This window comes from Doryrhamphus excisus, chromosome 1, assembly GCF_030265055.1.
Source record: "Doryrhamphus excisus isolate RoL2022-K1 chromosome 1, RoL_Dexc_1.0, whole genome shotgun sequence".
NCBI classification, from domain to species: Eukaryota; Metazoa; Chordata; class Actinopteri; order Syngnathiformes; family Syngnathidae; genus Doryrhamphus; species Doryrhamphus excisus.
In genome coordinates, this window is record NC_080466.1 from 8557015 (window position 1) to 8582759 (window position 25745).

Consider the following 25745-nt stretch of genomic DNA (forward strand, 5'->3'; position numbering starts at 1 on the left):
GCGGAGGTCTCATGGTTCAAGATGGCACCGCCCAAGTGCAAGCTAGTTAAGGCAGCTCTATGTCTTTTGCTGTGTTTTTAGAGTTTAACAGAGCTTTATTTATTAAATTGTTGTTGTTGTTTGTGCCATGCGGACTCCTTAAGCAAATGTGCACCTATGGATGTTCATATTGTTACGTTTGTAGCAGGCCGTTTGCTCCATTGTTCACGGTTGTTAGCTTTGAGCACCATTTTGCTACGCCGAGTGATGGTAGATCCCCGCAGATATATGAAGGAGGAGAGGCTGCATAGCGGGGAGTGAACAGCCAAAAGATACAAAAAACAGTATAAAGGTAGCTGGATGAAGACGGAATCAATCAGTTTATGGCTGTCGTCAATTTAACTTTTTTCTTTGAGGATAACATACTATTTTATTTCAGCGGCTATTGTTCTTTACGGTTGTTTACATTTCAATAAAACTTTGCATGCATATTTGTGTTTGACTTTTGTCTAAAGTCACTTGGTGGAAAAAATATGGGGATATATATATTGTATATCTAATATATTGGGATAAAGTTTTGGTCCATATTCCCCATCCCTTGTCTGCACTAATACTGAAAGTCGTCCCTACCCCTACAGTTCACCCTGCCCCTCCATGGGGGCCCGCGCCACTATTTAAAAAGCACTTCCTTAATGCAATGCAGTTACAGTCCAGATTACTCTTTGCGATATAGCATTACTTGACTTTTTTTGTGAAGATATACTGAGTACATTGAGTTTTGTGTAATTGTGTAAATGTGTGCTCAGTTACAAATCCTTAAAGTCTGTTGCACTGTACATACAGTATAGCAGATTTCATTAATTTAATTTGGAATTGGATATGTCGTCTAATTGCCTTGCCCTGTTCACCCCTTCATGTCCACCCCACCTGTATCACAGGTGTTATTCTGTGGAATTGGCAGTCAAATTGAAAAGCAGTCCAGGAAGTTTTGGCCAGAAGCATCTGGTTTAGTTCACCAAGAGTTCATTCTACCTCACCAGAAAACATGGCAAGAAAAATTGCATGCTGCCCAATTCTTCTCTCTCTCTCTTTCTGCATCAAATGCTCCCTTTTCATTTAAGTTTATATATGGCAATTCATTTTCTTTTGCAACTATTAGCCTAATCTTCAGCTTTACTATTGGCCAAGGAAGGAAGTTCTAAGTATTAAGTAGTTCTAAGTAGGCGATAAAGTGCTCAGTTAAATGAATGGAAAAACATTTTCTGCATTGAAAACAGCTAATCATTTATTGTATACGTTCTACAAATAGCAGAATGTACAGTATGTCCATCATGGGTATCAGAATGTGTATAAAACTGGAATGATTCGATAAAAAATTGAATGAAATGTTCCTACTGCGCCACCTCATCAACACCTTTCTTCTGATTTGACTTTGCATATAAATTTCAGACCCTACTGTAATAAGTGAATTTCTAGTAGGGGTGTTTTAGAAATGTTCTAAAGGTACTACAGATCTCTTCATGTAGTGTTTGTAGACCACAAGGTCATCATTTTTCTACCCGCTCGGCTGACATTTCCAACACTTTCTTTGTTTTACTAAATTGCACCCAGGCTCTGTCCACCATCTATAGATCAGTTTGATCTTAAACTGTCATATTATTACAGGCTATTTGACAACATTCAGCCTGAAGTGTTCTTTGTCACATTTTACAACCTACACGTAAGTAAAAATGAAAGCTACCATTGCTCTCAAATCAACCCACAGATTAATTGACACAGATGAGTGACTGTTTGGGCTTGCTTTAGCTTTATTTCAGTGTCTTTATCCAATACGCCAAATTATAATCACCATTGTTTAATGCCTTGAAGTATATGCTGGGCCTGTATGGTAGACATTAAAGGCTAAACTTAACTTTTGGAGCCAATGCAGTAATTCCACATGGTGTCAACAAGAATGACCTCATCCAGGGTTGATAGAGTTGCAGAGGCAGCGATCTCTTGGAAGATGGCCCATTTGTTAAAGGGAGAGCTCAGTGTGCTGAAAGTGGCCGATAATGTTGTTTATAGTCTTAAAAGTTACAGGAGATATAGTTTTTCAGGGCTCGACAATAACGTTGTACCGATGGCCCGGGGCAAGTTAAAACAAAATTCGGGCAAGTAAATCCAATCATTAATATTCCCGTCGGGCAAGTGCACTTTAGCATGCCGTACTGCCAAGAGTTTTTTTTAAAGCGGTTCTTGTTGGGTGTTGGTAAAACACGGACTGCGTAATTCCGGTGGTAATTTGCAAACCAATCCTTGCAAATCTTGAAATGGACCAATCAGAATCGTTTATTTAGACCGCGGTCCGTAATCCACAATCCGCGTTTTACCCACACCCGTTCTTGTTCGCGATCAACCAATCAGCGATCGTTTTACTAGGAAAACATCTATCATGGCGTCCCTGCCAACATCGTCTAATTCTTCAACAACTTCTGAAGGAAAACACCAAAAAGTGATGAACCAGTGCCTCCTAAACAAGTATTTTATTAGCGGCAGCAAATCAAATGATGGCAAAGGTGAGTGAATCACATTGCTGTGACAATTTGAAGTGGTCACAATGAAACACCACCCATTAGATCCAATACCAAGTGCTGATTTTAGCACAAGCTACAAAATCTAGCGGTTCCATTTCTCTGTGGATTTTTCTCACCTTTGCTTCACAAATTATTGTTTGACCATTGAGCATTTTTTCTGAGCATTTCTTTCTAAAAACACTTTACTAGTACACAAATGTGTCAAATGTTTCATTGAGGTGCACAACTTAAATAAATATCACTGCTTACTACGACTACCATGTGTAAGGTAGCATGGCTTGCCATGTTAGCATACATCTCCACAAATTTTCAGACATTCCTCCAAATACAATGCATCAGTACTATTATCTGATGAATTATCAGCATATATTGATATATATCATTATGGCAGTCTTTTCATTTTACATGGGGCAAGTTCGGGCAAGTAGTTCTCACCTTAAGGATTCCCCATGGGCAAGTAATTTTTGTTTTTAACGTAGAGCCCTGTTTTTCTTATTTTTTTTGACCATGAGCAAATGAGGATTTATGTACATATATACGAGTAATAGCTAAAGATATTGAGAAAATAAATTGAGTCCAAAGGGAAAAGGGGAGAGTTCAGTATCAAGATTCTGACAGACAGGAGGAAAGAAATGAAACAAATTTTTAAAAAGCAACTTAGGGCAGCAGCGCTGGACCCTTGCTTCTCTAAATCCTGTTATATACCCCTCAGGAAATGGAGGAAATAGTCACGGAGAGCGAAGAATATTTATAGCCCTTCAACACTCGCTCGTTCATCACCTCAGCTTTGCTAGATATTATATCTGGCTTGTGTTGTGTTTCTGTCTTAAGGCTGACTACAGCACAAAGAAATAACCAATGTAAGCACTTCCTATATTGAGGCATCTGGAGTCAGCAAGGGGCAAAGAAAGGGGAAAAAACGTCCAGGGCAGCTAGTCTGATGCAAGAAGAATGATAGATAGCTTGAGACTTCTTTATTTATGGAGAGACAGAATTTGAAAAACATTGGTCTCAACCAGTATGTGTTGAAAAAAAAATTGAACAACTACTTCAAAAGCATTTCTTGAGGTCATAGGCCATGCTACCAACTGTGTTGAGATGCTGGATTCAAAATCTTAATCTCTGTAAAGCACTATTGACTGTTGGTTTCCTCCTGTTCTTCAAACAACAATACTGAGTGTCTCGAGTTTGTACAAGCACTGCACATGCAATTATGAACAGCAACATTACCATAGATGTGAGCACGAATAGAACATAAGAGTTGGTTGACTAAAGTAGGCCATGATCACCTAGACATCAACCTAAAAAGTGCTAGTCCGCCTGAGCTCGAAATTATATTTTTCTTCACCCATAAGGAACACTACCACCAGCTAGCATATGTTACCGATAATGGTTGCACATGTAATTTGGAGAATGGCGCCAATGGTATGCATTCTCAGATAAGCTATCGGCAATTAACAGTCATGGCTTAAGGGATATGTTGAAACACTAGGTCGCTTCATTGAGTACCGAGCCGTGACAGACAACAATCACCTTTTAATAAATACTTTGACATTTAAAAAGGTCTGAAATTAAATAATCTGTGTGTTTAAAATCAAGCGATTTATGAAGTGAGTTATTACAGTGATTAAGTGATTTATTACAATGAAAAGCAGATGCAGGAACATTGCTGACTGTTGTTTATCATTTGGCATTATAATACATTTATCATTGCTGTCCAAATAATTTTTATACATGCTGTAGGCATACTTGTTAACATTTGCATTTGAAACTAAGGGATGTTTTCCAGAAAACATTGGCAATGAGGTGCAAAGAAGCACAACCATGGATGCACGTGAAGAAATTGATGTTCACAATAATAACATTCACTAATATAGTGCTGGGTGAAGTACCACAATATGTTTTACTGACTGTAGCTGTAGCTATCAACTTGCTCTTTGCTCTTTGTGCACTGCACAGAACTGAAAATGTAGATATATTAGCATGAACATGCATACACATGGAGAATTCTGAATCCATTTGTGGCAGGCCCCATATGGACAATATTGAGCAATTGCAATATACACCTTTGGGATATATTGATTAGAGGCGCATTTTTCAAGCACAATTTTGATTGCAGGTGCTCCATGTCTCAGCGCATTTCTCCAGCTGAATATTAATTACTAATACTTCTATCTCTGATAAGCCTGATTTAATGCAGGTACACTTTTTTTCCTGAACACATGTCAACACTGTATGTTATGTTACATTATATGTTGCCCTTGGCACTTACTTGTGTACTTGGTGTGTTGCATGACTAGCAAGCCTACAACACATTTCACGACCCCTTATACTTAATATGGTGGACTGCCTCTTAACAGACTGTTGCTGTTGCATTGATCATTGTATCAAGAATGACCTAAATGTATTTTTTTTGCTTATTTCACACGCTTTAAACCCTCTGGCAATGATGGGGATAATTTATGGCAGCTGTTGACCTCCGATGAAAAAAAAAATAGTCGTATGTTTCACTCATCAGAGCTAACAATCAAAACTGGGAACACAGAGTGTATGTAAAATTGCAAAGTTCATAGTGTGTCTTTTGTGTAAATATCCCATGTTAAAACATAGACACGTAGGGCTTAGAGACAAGTGTGGCTTGTGTGTGTGTGTGGGTATATATATACATATATTACCTTTTAAATTTGGTTGGTATGGCACTGTTGTGCTTAGATGTCCCTGATTTAAGTGCATGGCTACAGCTCAGTTTCATTTTTTTCTTTACATTTGACTACCATCATGTAGATGTTGGTCACAATGAGGTGTCCTGCTGTCATACATTTGCTTTGCTGTTTCCTTCCTGATAGATTTTGCCTTTTCATGGATTATGACTATAATTAAACACATCATTCATGCCCATCAGAAACGCGAGTGTGTTAAATTCTTTGTGGATGCTGAGAGACAAGGATGAATTTAAATGCTAATGTGCAACACTAAAATGTGTTTTTATTGTTTACAATTCTTCTGCTTGTTTTTGTCTGAGCTACTGCCGCCCCCGCTTTTTAAAGCACATTTTTAAGAGACAAGGCAGTGACTGTGATTTTGCTGTGTGGAAACCTTGTATTGTGGTTCCATGGATTGGTAGATGCTGTTGTGAATGTTCATTTATCACTTGCATGTCAGCAGCAGTTGCTTATTCCATTACAAAGAAAGGACAGAATTTTCCTTTCATGACTTTTCGCCTCTTTCTTTTGTTTAGTTTTTTTGTTTGTCTGTTTGAAATTGGTCCTTTTCTTTTAGTATTCCACTCTCTTGCTCCCCTCTTATTCATGCATGCCAGCTCTCACTCAGTCTGTGTTGATCCTCTCCATCGTTTTCTGCTCATGAAAATAGATGTGTATGTTTCAAGTGTTCAAGAGATGAATACTGGATTCAGTCTGTCTTTCCCCTAACTTTGGTGACAATCTTCGTCAAAGTATAGCTGAAAGCAGCTGTAACTCAGGCATGATTTGTTTGGATCCTGCTCATTAGGTGCAGTCATGTAAATTATTGATGCAATAGTGTAGGGCCTGTTCTCTTAGTGATGGATGGTCTGTGCTGTGATTCATAGTACTTGCCTGTTATTCCTCCCTCTCAATCACATTTTCACCACCTATTATTAGTGAGTTACTTTCCCATTGAAGGAATTTCAGTATCTCAATCTCCATTTCCTTGACCACCGCTTTCCTTGCTTGTTCCCCTGCACCTTGTATCCCTTAGCCCCTCGTCAGTTTATTTTACTTTTGTCTTGATTATTTCATATGTCATCACCCTATCGGGCTGAACAATTACTTGCATTTACATTTGCACTGTTCAAAAGGACATCCGATACGATACCAATATTGCAGCCTTGAATTGGCCAATTGCGATATGAATATATGAATATGATATTAGCCGGAAACATTTAAACATTTATGAGTGTATTTTGTAGTATGGAATGTCAGAAAAGGCATGATAAGGAGATATTACTCAAACAGAGAACAGTAGGCATACGGAAAAAAATGCCCCATTTATCCATCTGGGGTATAGTTTTATCCGCAATGTAGTTAGTGACAACTAAGTATAATATTGCAAGGTTTGAAGTGCTCAATTAAGCTTTGAAACCCTGCATTACTCACCACAGATAGGGGCTAGCTCTTCTTTGTTCTGGATGAGGACTTTTTACCATCCCATGGGACTCCACTGCTGGGACATCCCATGGGTTTCCCCTAGCATTTTTTGAAGCTGTGGTGGTGGATTGTATGGAAGGGCAAACTGCTGCTGTTGTGTCGTGCCACTACTTTGTCTGCAATTTTTTAAATGTGTTTTTATTTATTGATTAATGTTTTTTAACAACCATCAGAACATGAACAAAGAACATTACATAGTGGTTAATTTCATGTCAAAGATGCTGAGATCACTTAGAGTGAGTCTAAAATGTCGAGCCCTCTTCTGTTACCTGACCTATTTAGTCCACATTTCACTACCTGACTAGTACGAAAGTACACAATTTTGTACTATTTGGCACAAACGCAAACTTAATTTGATGCCTCTTTTAGAATAAAACAAATAATTTTTTCCACTTTTCTGACCTATAAATGTGGTTATAATGTTGTATTATCATGTTAAACGATGCCAAAGTTTCAGGTAATGTTGTTTGCGCATTTGGAAGTGAGTCCTGAAACAAGTTTGGAATGGCTCAAAACACTTGGTTTCAAAAAGCGTGGAAAAATTTGTGATGCCACAAAGGGACGGGCTTTCTTATATGGGCTTGGCTGCAAGTCAGATAAACTCTCTGCCCTCCCACAAGCTCTGCTACTCTGTTTGCGAAACAAGCTCAGGCAGAAGTTATTGTATTTGGTGATTCCCAGAAAGAGAAACATATATTCATCTTTCAATGGCATTTCACACGAGTCCACACAGCATCCTCACATCTGGCTTCTGAGTTCCACTGTATCAATGGCGCTGCTGACAAAGTGTGTCCGACAATGAGTGCTATCCCTCGGATTACAGACGTCCGGCCTCTCCTGAACTCCACCGCACCGGCGGTGTTATGTTACCACTCTGAGTTTATACATGGTAAATGGTAACTCTCCAAAGACTTTATTCATTTATTACCAACTCCTATACTCACTTTATTAGAAAGTGAGGGTCGTTCATAGTTAGCAAACACATTGGGCGTGTGACCAATGGGCGTGACCGGAGGCGGGCTGTGGGTGGAGTAAATTAAAAGAGACCGTTTTGGAGGGCAGCACAAATCCAAGGCAATGGAGGTGGAATAGGTGCAGATTCTGCAAAATCTAAAATTTTGTGTGTAGCTGTTCTATAGGAGCCCACAACTCAATAAGAAGGGTCGAAAAATGAGCATAATAGGCCCCCTTTAAGTGTTAGTTTAGTCCATTTCAAGCTCGATTTGGAATTGGCCTGCTCACATTTCATCTGGGGTCTTTATCGGATGAGTTACTGACCTGTCCAAAATTGAATCGGTGATGATAATGACCTTGCAGTTGCAGCAGCATTATCACTAGATTGTCCAAAGTCTGAGCCTCCTCACTTACTGCATCTGCCCAAAGTGAATCAAAAGCAAACAGCCAAAAAAAGGCACAGCAAAAACATTTAGAAATGACTTGTATTTGCACTGCAGCAAGCATTGTTTTTCGAGGTTTGGATACTGTGTTACATTAGAGGAGGGCTTCAAGTCTCACCGTGAAACAAGTTTGTAACTGTATATTATCATAAAACAATGGCAAAAGACTATGATGAGCCAACAACTGCAGCGTCCTCGGCATCCCTTTACTCTCTTTTATGGGCAGCTTGTGGCTTCTCTTGTATATGAGTCACTGCAGCCCTTGCCTCTCTGTGCTGCTCTATTTTTCTTAGGGGAACAACGACAAAAGAAATTGCCGTGTTTGTCAGTAAAGGTTTTCAATTCAAGTAAATGTGATGCTAAATGTTCGTTTATTCAGTCAACAATTATATATTTACAGTATATGGATTTTGAATTATTTATGTACGTGTAAACTAAAATGTCACTCATAAGGAACACTACCACCAGCTAGCATATGTTACCGATAATGGTTGCAAAGAAAAAATGTAATTTGGAGAATGATGCCAATGGTATGCATTCTCAGATAAGCTATCGGCAATTACCAGTCATGGCTTAAGGGATATGTTGAAACACTAGGTCGCTTCATTGAGTACTGAGCCGTGACAGACAATAATCACCTTTTAATAAATACTTTGACATTTAAAAAGGTCTGAAATTAAATAATCTGTGTGTTTAAAATCAAGCGATTTATGAAGTGAGTTATTACAGTGATTAAGTGATTTATTACAATGAAAAGCAGATGCAGGAACATTGCTGACTGTTGTTTATCATTTGGCATTATAATACATTTATCATTGCTGTCCAAATAATTTTTATACATGCTGTAGGCATACTTGTTAACATTTGCATTTGAAAATAAGGGATGTTTTCCAGAATACATTGGCAATGAGGCGCAAAGAAGCACAACCATGGATGCACGTGAAGAAATTGATGTTCACAATAATAACATTCACTAATATCGTGCTGTGAGAAGTATCACAATATGTTTTACTGACAGTGATAGCTGCAGCTTTCAACTTGCTCTTTGTGCACTGCACAGGACTGAAAATGTAGATATAGTAGCATGAACATGCATACACATGGAGAATTCTGAATCTATTTGTGGCAGGCCCCATATGGACAATATTAAGCAATTGCAATATACACCTTTGGGATATATTGATTAGAGGCGCATTTTTCAAGCATAATTTTGATTGCAGGTGCTCCATGTCTCAGCGCATTTCTCCAGCTGTATATTAATTACTAATACTTCTATCTCTGATAGGCCTGATTTAATGCAGGTACACTTTTCTTTCCTGAACATGTCAACACTGTATGGTATGTTACATTATATGTTGCCCTCGGCACTTACTTTTGTACTTGGTGTGTTGAAGGACAAGCGAACCTATTTCAGTTCAGTGACCATTAAAAGATGGACACTGAGTATTTAGCTTTTTTTTTCATCACTTGAATGAATTGCTGCCATGGATCATGTCACATAAGAAGTCAGCATATCGTGTGAAAGCTATGTATACCTCTTAAGCACTCAGTACAGCAAACATTAAATGATTGAGACCAATCCTTCCTATTGCCAAGATGACCGAGGAGGCAAAAATCGGTCCGATTCCCGACATGTCAGTCAACTATTAGTTCTGTGTGTACACCCCCTGTCTGATGAGAGAACGCCATATCAACAAAGGTTTTACAATGGCAACAGGTGAGTGTGCAACAGATGATTTGTATTTCCATTATTTCCTATGGGAAAAATGTAAAATCCTAAAAGTTGGACACACAATGTGTGAACATGTTTTACATTTCGCCAGATTAAGATAAGGCCTTTATGACCTTTTGAATTGTCATTTACAAAAAGCTAACTGCCTCTCCTTCTCCCACTTGTTCATTATCTCCAAAGAAATTACAGTTATCTTTGCCCCTTTATGTTTTATCTTCAACTATCTGCTCATCACATTTTGTATTTTCTACCACCACCACCCCCCCCTTGCACTCCATGCCTTTACTCCCCTCCTCCTTTCCTTCCTCTTGTTGCCCTTCCCTCCCAAAGGGAGACGAGTGTCAAGCATTGCCATATAGCTGATATGAGGGCGCGTGATTTGCTATTGTGTACACTGTGTGCGCGTGCGTATGAGAGAGAGGGAATGTGTGTTTGTGTGTGTCTGGCTTGTGGCTGATAAGACGTCCCACTGTTATCCTCCCAGACAGACTTGTGTCGCTGTGACACTTCACAGGCTGAACACATACTTCCAATACTTTTACGCAGCTTGACATCAAAATACATAACTATAGTGCATACAGTCTCATGCATATACACAGTTACACACACACACACACACACACACACACACACACACACACACACACACACACACACACACACACACACACACACACACACACACACACAGTGGTGACTATGTTTGATTGAAAGTTTAAAGTGGATCCTTATGTAATTCTGTGAATGTGCTACAAATTATCGGAAATAAATCCCCAGTAAACAATTACTGTATATGGAAAAAAATAGTTGATGTGCACACTTGAAAACAGTTGTTTCTTTTGCGCACAACACAATATTAACGTTAAGTATCTTGAACATTCAACCCTTAAGGTAGGAAATCAGACAGAATGATTAAATAGAACAAAATTTACCTTAAGATAAGTGTTATTATGTGCCCTTTCTAACTGCAGTTTGGATACAATGTGATGTTTTTTATATGCTCTTCCATTTTTGGCACCCAGGTTTGTAGTTTGAATAATTAAAATGTATACTTAAAATACTTTTTAAAGAGATTCCTCACTGGATTGCAGAAGACGCTTAAGCAGATCTTAACTGTAGAAAGGCTCTTTCAACCCTAGTTGACAGATCATGTCTCTAATGAGGAGCTTGATTGTGGATGATCATTGCGCTCATCATTTCAACTGAGCAACTGTTGGTCACGCCCCCACCCAGCTGTTCCGACTACTGGCCAGCCAATTACTCTCAGCACCACAGTGGAGACTCAGATCAAGCTACTGTAATATTAGTGCAACCGACCCCCTTGTGAGACTACCCTACTACTTAACTAAGGCAGCCATGGCTTGCAGCAAATAAGTTATATTACTGGTACCACTGCTTCCAAGAGCACTTCTCGAGTAGTGGGAATAAGGTGGCTGCCTTTTTGTCCAACAGTAAAACCAAAAAGGTTCCGGCCAGCAGCTTTTCTTTAGTGTCTTTATTGCCAGCTCATTCTGAAAGCTCTTTAGCTCTTTAGTCAGTATTACAGTACTTTGATGTCTAACTGCCTCATCAAGCTAAGGTCGCAATAAAACATTGGCTGATGTATCTAGCGGTCATTATGAAAGACCTTAATGCAGTATCATCATGTCGTCTCTCTTTGTTTTTACATGTTCTAAATGCCAAGTCCATAGAGGTATCTTTAGACCAGCAGTGGGTGCCTTAATATGCTCATTTATGGTCATTTCGGTACTTTATCGGCCATGAAGAAGAACTTGGGAGTTGCATTTTTCTCATCCCAAATTGCACCCCACTCACAGATTTGACAGGTCACTTACTGCTGGTTAAGGCCTATTTTATTGCGCTCAAAGTGGGAGCATTCTTTTTCTTTTTTTTCTCCTCCATACGAAGTTCAAATTATTTTTTTTGGTGGTAGCTCAGACATGGTAAAAATTGAGGCCTGTGGTCCACAAAGATACTTTCCCCTTTGATCCATCTGGCCCTTCGGATTAATTCCCAATTGGAAAAAAAAAATTATATATAACAAAAAAAAACAGAAAATTATTGTAATTACTGCTGTCCACCAGCAGACAAAGCTAGTAACTGGTACTGATGTATGAAACCTGGATTATGCTTCTGTGTGGAGGCCATACGCAGGCATCCACATACTCATGTGGCTCATTCGGAGTGGGAGTAGCACCAGCCAAAAATGCACAATGAAGAAGTAAAAAAACACACTGGTCGCACTGGAATATAAGTTGCATTTTTGGGGGTGACATCAGAGGCCAAGAACAGGCATTCATATGGAAAGGCAAGTTATAGTAATAACTCAATCACTCTTTCTTTAAGTACTAGGCATTGCAATGCAAAAATGTAATCCTATGAACACACTCCTGGCTAAGGTTGGCACTTTTTTGAAGGTTATGTTTCTTTGTGTAGAGAACAGATGCTCAGATGGTGTTGAAGTACCAGGCTATCATCACTAGCATCAGGCGAGTTACTGCAGTTACCACCATGTTACGATTTCAAAATGTGATATTTTTTGCAAACTTTTTTTAAATAAAATAAAACACAAGTGATAGTACTTAATTTTAATGTGCACAATGGTTAGAGGCTGAACGGTGAACCGAGTGGTTGGCGTGCAGGCCACACAGCTAGGAGACCCGAGTTCGATTCCACCCTCGGCCATCTCTGTGTGGAGTTTGAATGTTCTCCCCGTGCATGTGTGGGTTTCCTCCCACATTCCAAAAATATGTTAGGTTAATTGGCGACTCAAAATTGGCTATAGGTATGAATGTGAGTGTGAATGGTTGTTTGTCTATAAGTGGCCTGTGATTGGCTGGCGACCAATCCAGGGTGTACCCTGCCTCTTGAAGACAGCTGGGATAGGCTCTCGCACCCCCGCGAGGATAAGCCGTAGAAAATGAATGAATGAACAATGGTTGGAAAATAATTTGCATTTAGTCATGCTTTTGGTACCCCATTCAGGAGAATGTCAAGTTCTTTAGGACTTGCACCAGTGTGAACTTGAAAAGGCCAAGGAGATCACAGAGGACACTTTATCAACTCAACTCCATTAGACTTTTTTGAGTTTTATTTCACACTCCCAGCTATTTACAGAAGCACAGGTTAGGTTGATATCCTTTGACTCAGAGAGCACTAGCATCAAATTACCACTCATTACTGCACAGTTTGTACCTTAGGAACAACATCACATACCAGTGGTCTCCTCTGTCTTTTCTTATTACAATCATTTGAATAGTGACAAAGATACTTGAATATTCTTTGTTGTCTCCTAGATTTACCAATTGTTTACTTTATACAATGACCTAGTATCAATAATGTAACATAATTCTTTCACATTGGTATTTAAACAAGTTCTCACAATTGCCACAAAGCTTGTATCTCCCCATTATATTTCTCCATCAAATTGAAGTTCTTATCACTTAAATAGTTTTCAAACCTTTTAATAAACATACTGTACTGTGTATAAAATACAAGAAAGAGAATCTGTCTGAGCAACACTGACAGAAAGACGGCTGCATGTATTTGTGGGCACAAAATGTAAAAAGAAATTCGACAAAATCAACCCACCCAAGGTTGATGGATGATGTGTGGACAATGGCAAGTAATTTCAAGTATTTGTTATTAGCTAGATAAGATGACAAATCCCCTCCTTCTACTGACAAGTCATGTTCTTTCTGGGAATGGCAGATTATGGCATGGTTAATATGAAGCTGGAAACATGAAAGCATTTTGTTCTAATTCAATGGAGATGATGGATGGAAACAATAACACTCATAGACTGACAAGACAAGACAACGTAAATGGCATATGTTATATCTACCTGTGTCATCACACTGCCTCCTTTATCCTCAGTCTTTCTCTTGTATTCTTAAATGTGTGTGGTCTGGTTTCTAGGAGAACAAGTAAATTAAGTCAAATTTTGAATGATTTTGGTTTGTTGTCTATTTTGTTACACCATTGAACCTCAAATTCCATCTATTTTGTACCACGTATCCTGTTCAGGGTCGCTGTGAGCTGATGCTTATCCCAACTGACTTGAGTTGAAAGGCAGACTACTCTAGCCTATAGTCACAGGGCACATATACGTAGAAACAGACAACCTTTCACACTTGCATGCACACTGTTACCGAGTGGGAACTGCACCGATGCTGCCTGCAACTGAAGTCAGTGGAGTCAACCACTTGACCATCAGTGACTAACCTGTAATTTAGTGATTTATTTTTAAAACAAAGTGTGCTCAATGTGCCAATTTTACTTCATTTAGCTAGGTTTTGATGCTTGAAAAGGCTTAATTTGGATAATTAGTAAAATGTACAATGTATTTTTCGGGGATAATAGCTGTCTTAACAGCTTGATTCGTACATTAATATTTTTGTTGAAAAACCGTAATAGAATGAAGCATTGAAATTTGAAGCTCGAAGTGGCGGGGAGCTATTGTATATTAGAATGTAAGAACAGCTATAAATGATTTTGTATGTGACAATTGCAAAACATGCAGGAGCCCATTGGCCTGGCGGGTGAATCTCTTTACATAAATACCAAAACAGCTGGCCGAGAGGGTATATTTGGTGAATATGGAGACGTTTGTACCATTTTAGTCACTACACTCACTTGCGTTTCTCTTTGTCGTCACAGGAGTTAATCCTCGATGCTCACTGAGTTGTTATATGCCAAAGTGTTTTGCAATATATTTTAATTACAAAATGTAAGACCCCTAAGGCGGTCAAATTTAAAAGTCCCACTGTAACTGCTGTCAAGTGTGTGTGTGTGTGTGTGTGTGTGTGTGTGTGTGTGTGTGTGTGTGTTAGTCAGAAATTCGTGTTTTGTCCGCTGTTATTCTCAGCCAATTTTCTGTAATCCCTCTTTTCAGTGGGAGAATTGGAGCCCAATGGCCAAAGCTGAGATCCATTCACTTACAATAGAAGCATGTTTAGAGTGCTGAGAGCAAAGGATGGTGGCTTGAACAAATGCTGTTGGCTTTTCATGTGGGTGGTGCACAGAACAAACTCCTGACTGATTGGTGAAATCAATACTGCACCCATTTCAGGCACCGCATTCATTGCACCAGAGAAAAGTGGGTGAGGGGTGTTACAATAAGTTGGAAAAAAAATCTGGATTGTCGGGCAAGAAAGTATTTTGACAGCTACCGACTGTGCAGATTTTCCCACTGTGAGGTTTGTCATTGTCATCATAATTTTACTTCAACTGTGATAGTGTGGAAAGAAAAATGCAGGTGATCAGTATTTGGCATCTACAAACAAGCAAGAATTCACTCACAGACCTTTTACTACTTTAATAAGTGGAGACTTCCTCTCGTTACCTGTGTTAACCGTTATCCGTATATAAGACCCCTTTACACATCTTCAAACAGTCGGACTCCAACCATGGCCAAAACCAGAGAGCTGTTTAAGGACACCTGAGACAAAATTGTAGACCTGTACAAGGGTGTGATGACCCAATTGGTCTCACGTTACAATAAGGTATAAGAAAAATACAGTGGTTACTGAAGAACTAATAAAGATCTAATAAGAAACTAATGACTAAAGCACAGAAATTTAGAGTAGTAACTGACAAACTAATGAAGAACTAATGAGTTGTGGTTAGGGCAGTGGCGTCATTTGGCCTATTTTAGGGGGGCTTCAGCTGCAGCCTAAAATGTTTTTAAGTCCCCCTAAATAATTTGATATTTTCTATTGATTAAATGTTTTTGTTATTGTTTTTTTAACAAAAAAAGCCAAATTTCATATAATAGGGCAACAGCAGACTAATAAGCAAGCCAATAAGCAGGCTAATACTAGCCTACTAGTAGTAGTAATAATCAGAAGAAGAAGAATGATGATAGTAATAATAATAGGCTAATTAATAATATAACAATTATTATTATATAATTGATCACAGTCTACTGGACAGAATGGTTGCAGAGCTTGAGCAGCGGTTTTGCAGTGTAGATTGTGTGTACCTTTGTAAATTTAATGGTGGCCTCAAATAATTGAGTATCCCTACTAAATCTGTCCAAAAGTGGGAAAGTCATACCGTGGTTCTTGTTCATTATTTGTTTTTTGGATTTTTTTTTTTTTTTTTTAATGTCTACTACATTCATTCATATTCTGTGCAGGGTTAGGCAGGTTTGCTCCTCATTAACTATTGTAATTGTGTGTACCTTATTGTAAAGTGTAACCATCTAATCTATAATAGGCAAGCCGCTTGGTGAGAAGAGATCAACTATTGGAGCAATAATTAGAAAATGGAAGAAATACAAGAAAATAGAAGTACAAGATGACTGACAATCCCCCTTGACTTGGGGCTCCATGCAAGATCTCACCTCGTAAGGTATAAATAATCTCGAGAATGGTGAGGAATCAGCACAGATTTACTCGGCAAGAACTGGTAAGAGTTGGGACCACAGTAACAAAGGTTACTATTAGATATAACCCAAGAACACATTATTCTGTATACCTTGAAAATGTCAAATGCCCTTTTACTTCACTGTAGATTGGTTAATAAAAGCTACAATTTTCTTGTCACATGTTATTAAAAGGTATGATAAAATACAACCTAAAGCTGAGTGCCTTATGACTTAGGACCTGACTCGACATGGCTTGTGTTGACTTGAGATTTGACTTGGACTTGCATGTCTTCAATTGAGACTTGACAGCAAAGACTTGCGACTGACTTATTATTTTGTATTCGTCACTACTTGGGCGGATAACCTTTCATCACCTTTAAATGGTCTATTAGGAATACTAAATAAAAACACTTCAGGGAGAAGTAAAGAATTTTTTCAAATAAAATATTTACAAAGTCAGCGCAGTTGCACCCTATAACCTTTTTGAATTAATATGTATATGCGTGAGGAATGGAGATGCATGAAATCAGATGGCTAAAGCACAGTTTTTGCAGCCATTTTGGCTAAAGCACAATGTCTGCAGCCAGTTTGTGTATAATAATCACTCGCTCATGCACGTAAACTCACCCTCAATGTGATTCATTTTTGTGCCCTCTATGCTCGGTGAGGTGAAACACAAATGTTTTTAATGGTCTCCGGCTGTTTGGAGTGCTTACATATTGAGCATGTTTGTACGTGCTAGCCAGTTAGAGTAGGGAGTCATAATACTAATGTGTGGGAGTCACTTGAATGTCTGACATAAGGTATTTAACACACTGGGCGGATGACGTTAAAGCTATTTTTGCTTTGGTTTTTCCTTACCAGTCACATAGAAGTATAAAAAGTAGTGCAGTCAAGTGATTAAGGAATGTAATCAAGTTAACCACATGTCTATTCTGCGATTAAACATGATTAATTTACCTTGGGCTTAATTAAGTAGACTTTATCTATTGAAGTACTATGATTGGCTTGAATTTTGTTTTCAGATAAAAGTAGTACAGGTATGTTTCTTGAATAAATAAATATTTTGAAAAATGGTATTATAAAACTTTAACAACACATGAAGACACACGCGACAGACACACCAGACACACCAGACACAGTGCTCGTACGGTAGACTCCTGGCTGCTGCCATCCCATTTCAAGCAATATCTGTCCTTGTAGCGGCAATCTTGTCCATATCCCCCACTCATAAGCAACATAAAAAAACTGACTAGTACATGCGTTGGTATAGGGCTGGTGATATGGACCAAAACTCCCGATATATTTAGGTTGAGTTTAGACAAGTCAAAGCCAAGGATGCGTGCAAAGTTTCATTAAAATCTAAACAATCGTATAGAATATCCACTGAAATTAAATATATTATGTTTAAATAAATATACAAAAGTTAAAGACATAGTTCGGATTTTTTGACATGAAGTTGTATGACATCCCATAAGCAGCAACAGCGACTCACTCCCCACTTTGTGTCCTGAACCTTTATTATTTTATATTGTCATATCATGATACATCCCCAAAATATTGTTTGTATAATATTGTACGTATATGCTAAGGTCCATATCGCCCAACCTTATTGAAAAGTGAATCCTACCAAAATTTGAATGTACAAAAACAGGTTTCACCGTACTTGTTTTTTGTGTGCAACACAATACCTCTTTTTAATGATTTTATGTTGTCTTTGCTCTTGTGGAGCACAAAAACAATATTCTATTTGTGTCTAAAAGTCAGTTTGACTCAGTGTTTTATTCCTCTGTGTTTGCAGAATCTTCTGTCTGAGAAGGTTGACCAGATGATGGAATGGTCGTCTCGCCGTTCTGTTGTGCGGATGAATGGAGACAAGTTCCGACGTTTTGTCAAAGCCCCACCCAGAAACTATTCTGTCATTGTCATGTTTACAGCCTTACAGCCTCAACGACAGTGTTCTGTTTGTCGGTAAGTACTGTACACACTCACAAAACTCAAGATAAGTTCAACAAGGACGGGCTGATGTTCATTCGTCTTCCTTCTGTGTTGCCTTGAGTCAGTCAAACATGAGGGAGTCAACATCTCTTGCATAACACAATGTTAGAAGAGGTTCATTAACTCCACCAAATGTGTAATGTCTTCACTGGTGTTTATCTGTTTGAAGGATTAATGAAAAAGTTACAATCAGATTAGCATGGAAATGTTTTGTCATTTGTAGGTCTCAAGGGTAGAAAAAGGTGATTACATCTTTGCTGGGTTTCAAGTAACAAATAAAGAAAGGTACACATAAGCAAACAGAATTCTTGGTTTGATTAGGTGCATTATTTTAGTAGCAACTCATTTGAGATGGTGTAAAAAAACACAGTGAATTGGCATTAGCCGTAATTTCCTGCAGCTTGTAGAAAATTGTGTTGTATACAAAGTATGAACCAGTGGAAAATCCCTCCACTGTACTATAGTCTGCCAATCCTTGAATATGGCACTTGTATTGGCACAAAGCCACACACGGACATGTAGGATAATTTAAGGTTTCATAAAAAAATTCCTTATTTTGCCTAGTCCAGGGGTGGGCAAACTTTTTGACTCGCGGGCCGCATTGATATAACAAAATTTCCGGGGGGGGCAGACTATATATTTTACACGTAACAGTCCACCTGGTATTATTGTATCTGTAAAATTGTCATGCAATCTGCTATTATTATTTATTATTTTATATTTATATTTAAATATTTTAAAAACAATAAAATATTATAATAATTAAAATAAAATTAAAATAATAATTATTATATTATTATTATGTAAAATATGCAAATATATCAATATTATATATAATTAATATAATAATTAGCATTAATATAATAAATATAATAATCATAATAGTTATAATAATAATATAATTATTATTATTTTAATTTTTATTATTATTATGTGCTTGTGTCTCTTTTTTCAGGAGCACTTTGTAAACAACAGACCATGTCAAACAACGAAATTGATACAACCATCAAAAGGTTGGCTCAGGCCATGATGCCAGGTTGTATGTTGAGTTTAAATTAAATACTTTTGAAATATTGGGCGGGCCGTATTCAAACACTTGGCGGGCCGGATGTGGCCCCCGGGCCGTAGTTTGCCCACCCCTGGCCTAGTCTCTTCAAGTTGTCTGTATAAGTGTCGCATTGAGCATCCTTTGAAAGAAAAACATCTGATCTATAAGTGAATGCTTCAGGCCTTGTCCGTCAAGCTGCCGTGCTCATCACTGACAACTGAAATTGACCTAATGACATCTAAGTGAACTAATAACTAATTGTTTAACGGTGTTCTAATGCCCTTTGGGAATGAAATCGCCATTGACCTACTCCATGCTGATCTGGCCAGTCTAAACAGCCTCTGATCTAGTTTCATCAGTCACTTGATGACATCACTTATTCATCATTCATGTCAGCACACTCTAGCCCCTCTCAACTTGTTTCGTGGCTTTGTGTGTCTCTGGCTATTTTTTATTCCCATTGTGAAATATGTTTCATGAAGACTAAGGGAAGAGACTCATTATCTTTACATGAGTGACACAAAGCAAATATGTTTGGGTTCTCATTGCTACGCTGTCAAAATCAAATTAACCTGGGTCGCAGGATCATAATGAAGTCTGCGATTGCCAGAGCAGGTTGCATAAGGTCGTTCTCACATTGACCTGAAATAATTTTTTCTTCCTTATTTTCCCTACATATGTTGACATAAACCACAGCTTGATGTCATACATCCATAGTAGGTAGAAGAGTTATCCAGTGTTTGCATAAATATTCACCCCATTTAAACTAGTGGTGCACAGACTACAATTTTCTATCTTTACCCTGATGTTTTAATTGTATATTTCTCAAATAGAAATGAAAAGTTTAGAAAATTGTTGTCCAAACTACTAAATATCAGTATGCTTTTCAACCTTTTTCAAAAAAAAAATTGTAAAACTTGCACACCAGGGTATCCTGCTGACATGATTTAAGCCAATACCAAAAAATTCACAGCAGTATTTTGCGTTTACAAATAAAGGAAATCACAATGTTTTATGTATAAATACACCATCATTTTCCTCGCAGCAGCTTTTCCACCACTAGGATTGTAATTTTTACAAGATGTTATAATTTAGCACAAGTTACAGAGGGAACGTTTTGAGTGTGACACAGTACCGGAAGAGAGCCGCACTGTGTGTATGTGATGATTGTACCAGTTGCAAAGTCACCTGAATGCAGCGGTTGTGTTTCAAGTCATTGTAGTATATTTATATTAAAAATGTATGGTTGAGAGGTCAGTTTTCTCTAGTTCATTAGTATTCATGCTGCATTGTCAACATGATGACAAAAGAACACTCGAAGCAACTTAGAGAAAATGTTTCTTTTTAGGACAGGAGATGATTACAAGAAGATTTTCAAGTCACTGGGCATCCCATAATTAAGAAATGAAAGGATATGGTACTTTCCCACCAAGACCGGAGCTAGTGTGAGCCTACAATGGGGATTTCAATCTTGCGGAATGCTTCTGGCGGTCGCAAGGGTGTCGCGACAGATTCAGTGTGAGCCCGGGGTAATACTTGAGGCTATGCTCCAGACAACTCCAAACACTATTCATCACCACAAACATCCCCACAGTGAAGTGTGATGGTGGCAACATTATGTTGTGGAGATGCAGCAGCAGGTCCTGGACGGTTAGGAAACGTTGAGGGGAACATGACAAAAAAAGGGCAAATCCTGGAGGCTAGTCTGTTTCAACCAGCAAGAGAACTATGGAATGCCTATGGAGAAGATGTATTTTCCAACAAGACAAAGACCCCATACTTCAAAATCTACACAGACCTAGTTCAAAGGTAATTGTTCTACAGTGGCAAAGTCAAAGCCCATATCTGAAGTCAGTCAATAATTATTGGTTAGATATAATAAGAGATGTTCACGCCCGATGCTTGGGAACCTGACAAGAGTTTGAGCCATGTTTTGCAAGGAGAAATAATGAAAAATACACTGTCCAGATGTGTCAGTCTGATTGAGATGTTTCCACACTGACAAGATGCATCGACTGAATACTTACTTCCGAAAGTGAAGTGTTCCAATGCACACAAAATAAAGAAACACGTGAATTACTTTTGTAACAGTTTTCTGGGAAAAGTGGTGAATTATCTGACAGAAGCACAGGTGTGGCAATATGTTTGACCACGACTGTGGGCACAAGTGGACAATGTTCAGATTTGACATGAAAATTATGGAAATTTGTGATATTATGAAATTCTTATTTATGTTACGTTATGAAAAGTATTTACATGGGGGCTGATGTAATCCTTCACAGTTGATTGCGAGTTTCATCTTACATTAGTCTAAAAACTGAATCCACTTCAAAACGGCCCTGAAGCTAAGCTAAACACTGGAGCGATGCATCAATGGTAGTTAGCCTTTCTGCTCCCTGTGATTGACTGGCAACCCCACCTCTTCCCCAAAGCTCAGTTGGGCAGCTCAACCCTGACCCTGAACAGGATAAGAGAAAATAAAATGATTTAATCAAATAATATTATGTTTTTCTCCTTGGCACCATATAGGCAAGCAAATGAAGAATACCAAGTCCTGGCAAACTCATGGCGCTACTCCTCTGCTTTCTCAAACAAGCTCTTCTTCACTGTAGTGGACTATGACGAAGGAGCAGATGTTTTCCAACAGGTGACTATTACTTTTTTTTATACTTCATGTGTATTCCGTTATTTTGTTTTTGTTTTTTCTTTCTGAATGTGGCTGTCCACATACAGTATTTCTCCTTTCAGTAAATTTAATCTAGTGTTTACCTTCCATACATCCTACACACACATGATTTTCAGCAGCAACATCCATCACCTTGTGATTGTGGTCTGAACAGGTCCTTCACTTCATGTTAGGTTAACTGGCGACTACAAATTGTCCATCGGTGTGAATGTGAATGGTTATTTGTCTATATGTGTCCTGTGATTGGCTGGCGACCAGTCCAGGGTGTACCCCGCCTGTCGACAGCTGGGATAGGCTTCAGCATACTCGCGACCCTTGTGAGGATAAGCGGTATAGAAGATGGATGGATGTTCAACTTCCATCATGATCTGTTTAAAAATGATTGTTTAACAGAAAAGTGGTTTTCTTTTTTTCAATAAAAATAGTATCCTCCAAAATTATATATTCACATCTCATTCCGGCCCCTGCCTAATTCCAATTTAGGTTTAAGTCACCAAATACAGTTCCTTTCCCTATATAGGGCTTGTACACTACAACACTTTCCTTTTTAAAGGGGACCTATTATGATTTTTCCACTTTTCTGACCTATAAATGTAGTTAGAATGTTGTATTCTCATGTTAAATGATGCCAAAGTTTCAGATAAGGGGGTTTGTGTATTTGGAAGTGAGCCCTGAAAACGTTCGGTTTCAAAAGGCGTGGTAAAACTGCCGGTTCATATTTAGGAAGCAATTTGGGCATGTGACCAATCAGTAGGTGGAATAAATTAAAACAGACCGTTTCGGCAGGAAGCACAAATCAAAGGAAATACAGCTGGATTAGGTGCAAATTCTGAAATTTCTAAACGGTTTTCTGTGTGGGTTACGATGTGCAACTGCTCCACAGGAGTCCACAACTCACTAAAAATGGTTGAAAAATGAGAATAATCGGTCCTCTTTAAAGTTTTTATCTCTCAAATGTCCATGCAAAAAAGATGAGGGCAATCTGGGTAAACAAGGAAGCAACCATCATTTGAAATGACAGAAAATATAGAAATTTAAGTCTTGGAAGTTTAAAATAAATAAAATAGATGCTCATTTAATAAATCTGTTTTGTTGTTTGCTTGAGTCGCTGTCTTGGTTCTTTAGCCTGATTTATTGTAGTGTTCAACGGACACTAAAACCTGATCTAACCAAGTTTTATATGCTTTATGTGATTATTACTGTTTTTTCTTTTTAAACACTGTGTGCATTGTACGTCCATGTTCATGCACATAGTCCTATTAAGAATGATTGACATCATTTTGAGGACACCATTTAAAGTCGATTCTTGAATACATGCAAATGAGACAGATTTGTTTAGATTAATTATAGATAAATTATCAGCAACTACAGTGTAACAGTTAGATAAGTGAAGAAATGAAGCCCAACCGAAGCTGTTGGAGGATTTCTCATGCTGTGCGGCTGACTGTCAGCTGGCAAGTCCTGGTTTGGTGCATCAGGTCCTGGAGGCACTGAATGCATCAAAGAAATGATCAAATCAAAAGATTATTGTGATATCTTGGAGCAAAATGTGTTAGCCAGTGTCTTATAAACTCGTTTTCAGGCAGAGATCTCAGGTCGAAAGGAAAACCACCGGGCAGAATGAAAGCGTAGTTGGGGGGGCGGGGGAAGCAATGAGTCTTGACCTAAATAAGTATTGAAATCCTTTGGAGAGGTGAAACTTTCCACTGCAAAAAAGGACTTTTAAATAGCTTGAACACACAGTACTGAGAAAATGGTAGATAGATCCAGCAGACACATGCAAAGGGATTTCAGATTTTCACCTTTGCATTTTAGTTCATCTTTTCATTTTTCTACAGAAAAATAATTATGGGATATGCTTTCAAACACACTCAACTCATCAAGATTGTTGATTTTGGCATGTGGAATGTTGGCCCACTCCTCTTCAATGGCTATGCGAAGTTGCAGACTATTGGGAGGAGGTGGAACACTGCAGACCATGGCAGAAGTGGGAATTGTGTACAATAGTAAGCTGTTGTAATTGATGTAATTGTCAGTTACTGTACATACATTCTGTTCCATTTTCTATACCGCCTATCGGTATGTTGGAGCCTATCCCAGCTGTCTTTGGGCGAGAGGCGGGGTACACCCTGGACTGGTCGCCAGCCAATCACAGGGCACCTATAGACAAACAACCATTCACACTCACATTCATACCTATTGACAATTAACCTAGCATGTTTTTGGAATGTGGGAGGAAACCGGAGTACCCAGAGAAAACCCACACACTGACAGGGAGAACATGCAAACTCCACACAGAGATGCCCAAGCAGGTCTTCCCGATCTCCTAACTGCATGGCGTACATGCTAACCATTGTTTGCTGTTCGTAACATATACCTGCCAATGCCATAACCTCGCTGCACCATGGGCCACTCGATCCAACATTGAACATTGACATTGAAAACCGCTCTCCCACACGATACCTGGCCTGTACAGTGAAAACCATGATTCAGCCCTGAAGAGAACACTTGTCCAAACTGCCATACAGCAGTGGGTGTGAGCATTTGCCAACTAAAATAAGTTACAGTGATGAACTGTAGTCAGGTTGAGAACCGGATGAGCTTCTTTGAGACGGTTTCTGACAGGTTGTGTGCATAAATTCTTTAGTTATGCAAACCAAAATAGTGGATGGCCTCAGACATCTTGGAGGTGAAGATGCTGGATGTCCTGGGCTTGTGTGGTTTCATCTGGTCTCTCAAACACCCTTGGAGACAGCATATGGTTTCAGTTCATGCGCAACCAGCTCTGTTCAAGTGGCCTTTTATTGTGGCCACCGTGAGACACAGTGCAATAATCATACTAACTCTTCAGGATCTTGATCTACCACACCTGTGAGGTGGATAGAATATGTTGTAAAAGTGCTCCTTAACATAGATTTAAACAGATTTGTGAGCAATATTTGAGATAGAAACATAGGAGAAAAAACACAAGTGTTGCATTTATATTTTGTTGTATGGGTGTGAAACACAATGGTACAGCTATAAATAGCATCAAATCCAGCCTTCTGTCTTTATTGATTGCAGGACCACATGGACTTTTATAATATACAGTATATCTGTGTACTCTATATTAGTTAATGTCTCTGTTATTTTTTTTTGTATTTTTGTTTTCTGTAGCTAAACATGAACAGCGCACCAACCTTTATGCATTTCCCGGCTAAAGGAAAGCCAAAAAGAGCTGACACATTTGACCTACAGAGGATCGGCTTTGCTTCAGAGCAGCTGGCCAAGTGGATTGCAGACCGCACAGATGTCCAGGTATGTTATATAGAAGATGTATTTAGATATGTGGGGTATTGAGGTAGGGGACACCCTTCTTAGCAAAACGACAGTCGTCTTGCTGACAATTATATAGCAAATAGCATGGCAAAATCCCGAATATGCTGTGATTGTAATATTTTATACAGAAACACTTCAGATTTATGACATTAAATCAGGATATTATTAACAGTATAGAAGGCGTTTTTGACAACAATACACAGTTGTTGTGTATTGACAGTCGGCCAATTAAAGTAAATACTAGCTTTGGCAGAACAAGTGTTGTCTCATCTTTGTTCCATTATCTTGGCAATGCCTGCCAAACATCGAGATTGAACCCCCACACTGAGATTTTATGTTCACTCTTAAATTAATGTCTGGCTGAAAATCATGTAAACTGATATTTTTATCATGTCTCAAGGAGAAGATTAGATTTAAGTAAAACAAATCAAGAGTTGTCCGCCACAGAAATAAA

At 38.5% G+C, this 25745-nt stretch overlaps 1 protein-coding gene across 2 annotated transcripts in view; it reads left to right on the forward strand.

The window, feature by feature from the left end:
* Positions 1-25745, forward strand: part of tusc3 (tumor suppressor candidate 3) — a 51060-nt gene that overhangs the window by 8130 nt on the left and 17185 nt on the right. For both annotated transcript variants that reach the window (XM_058045961.1, XM_058045962.1), the window contains 3 exons: positions 18043-18212; positions 21817-21934; positions 25130-25270. In XM_058045961.1, the coding sequence (XP_057901944.1) occupies positions 18043-18212; positions 21817-21934; positions 25130-25270 (429 nt within the window). The remainder of the gene's footprint in view (positions 1-18042; positions 18213-21816; positions 21935-25129; positions 25271-25745) is intronic.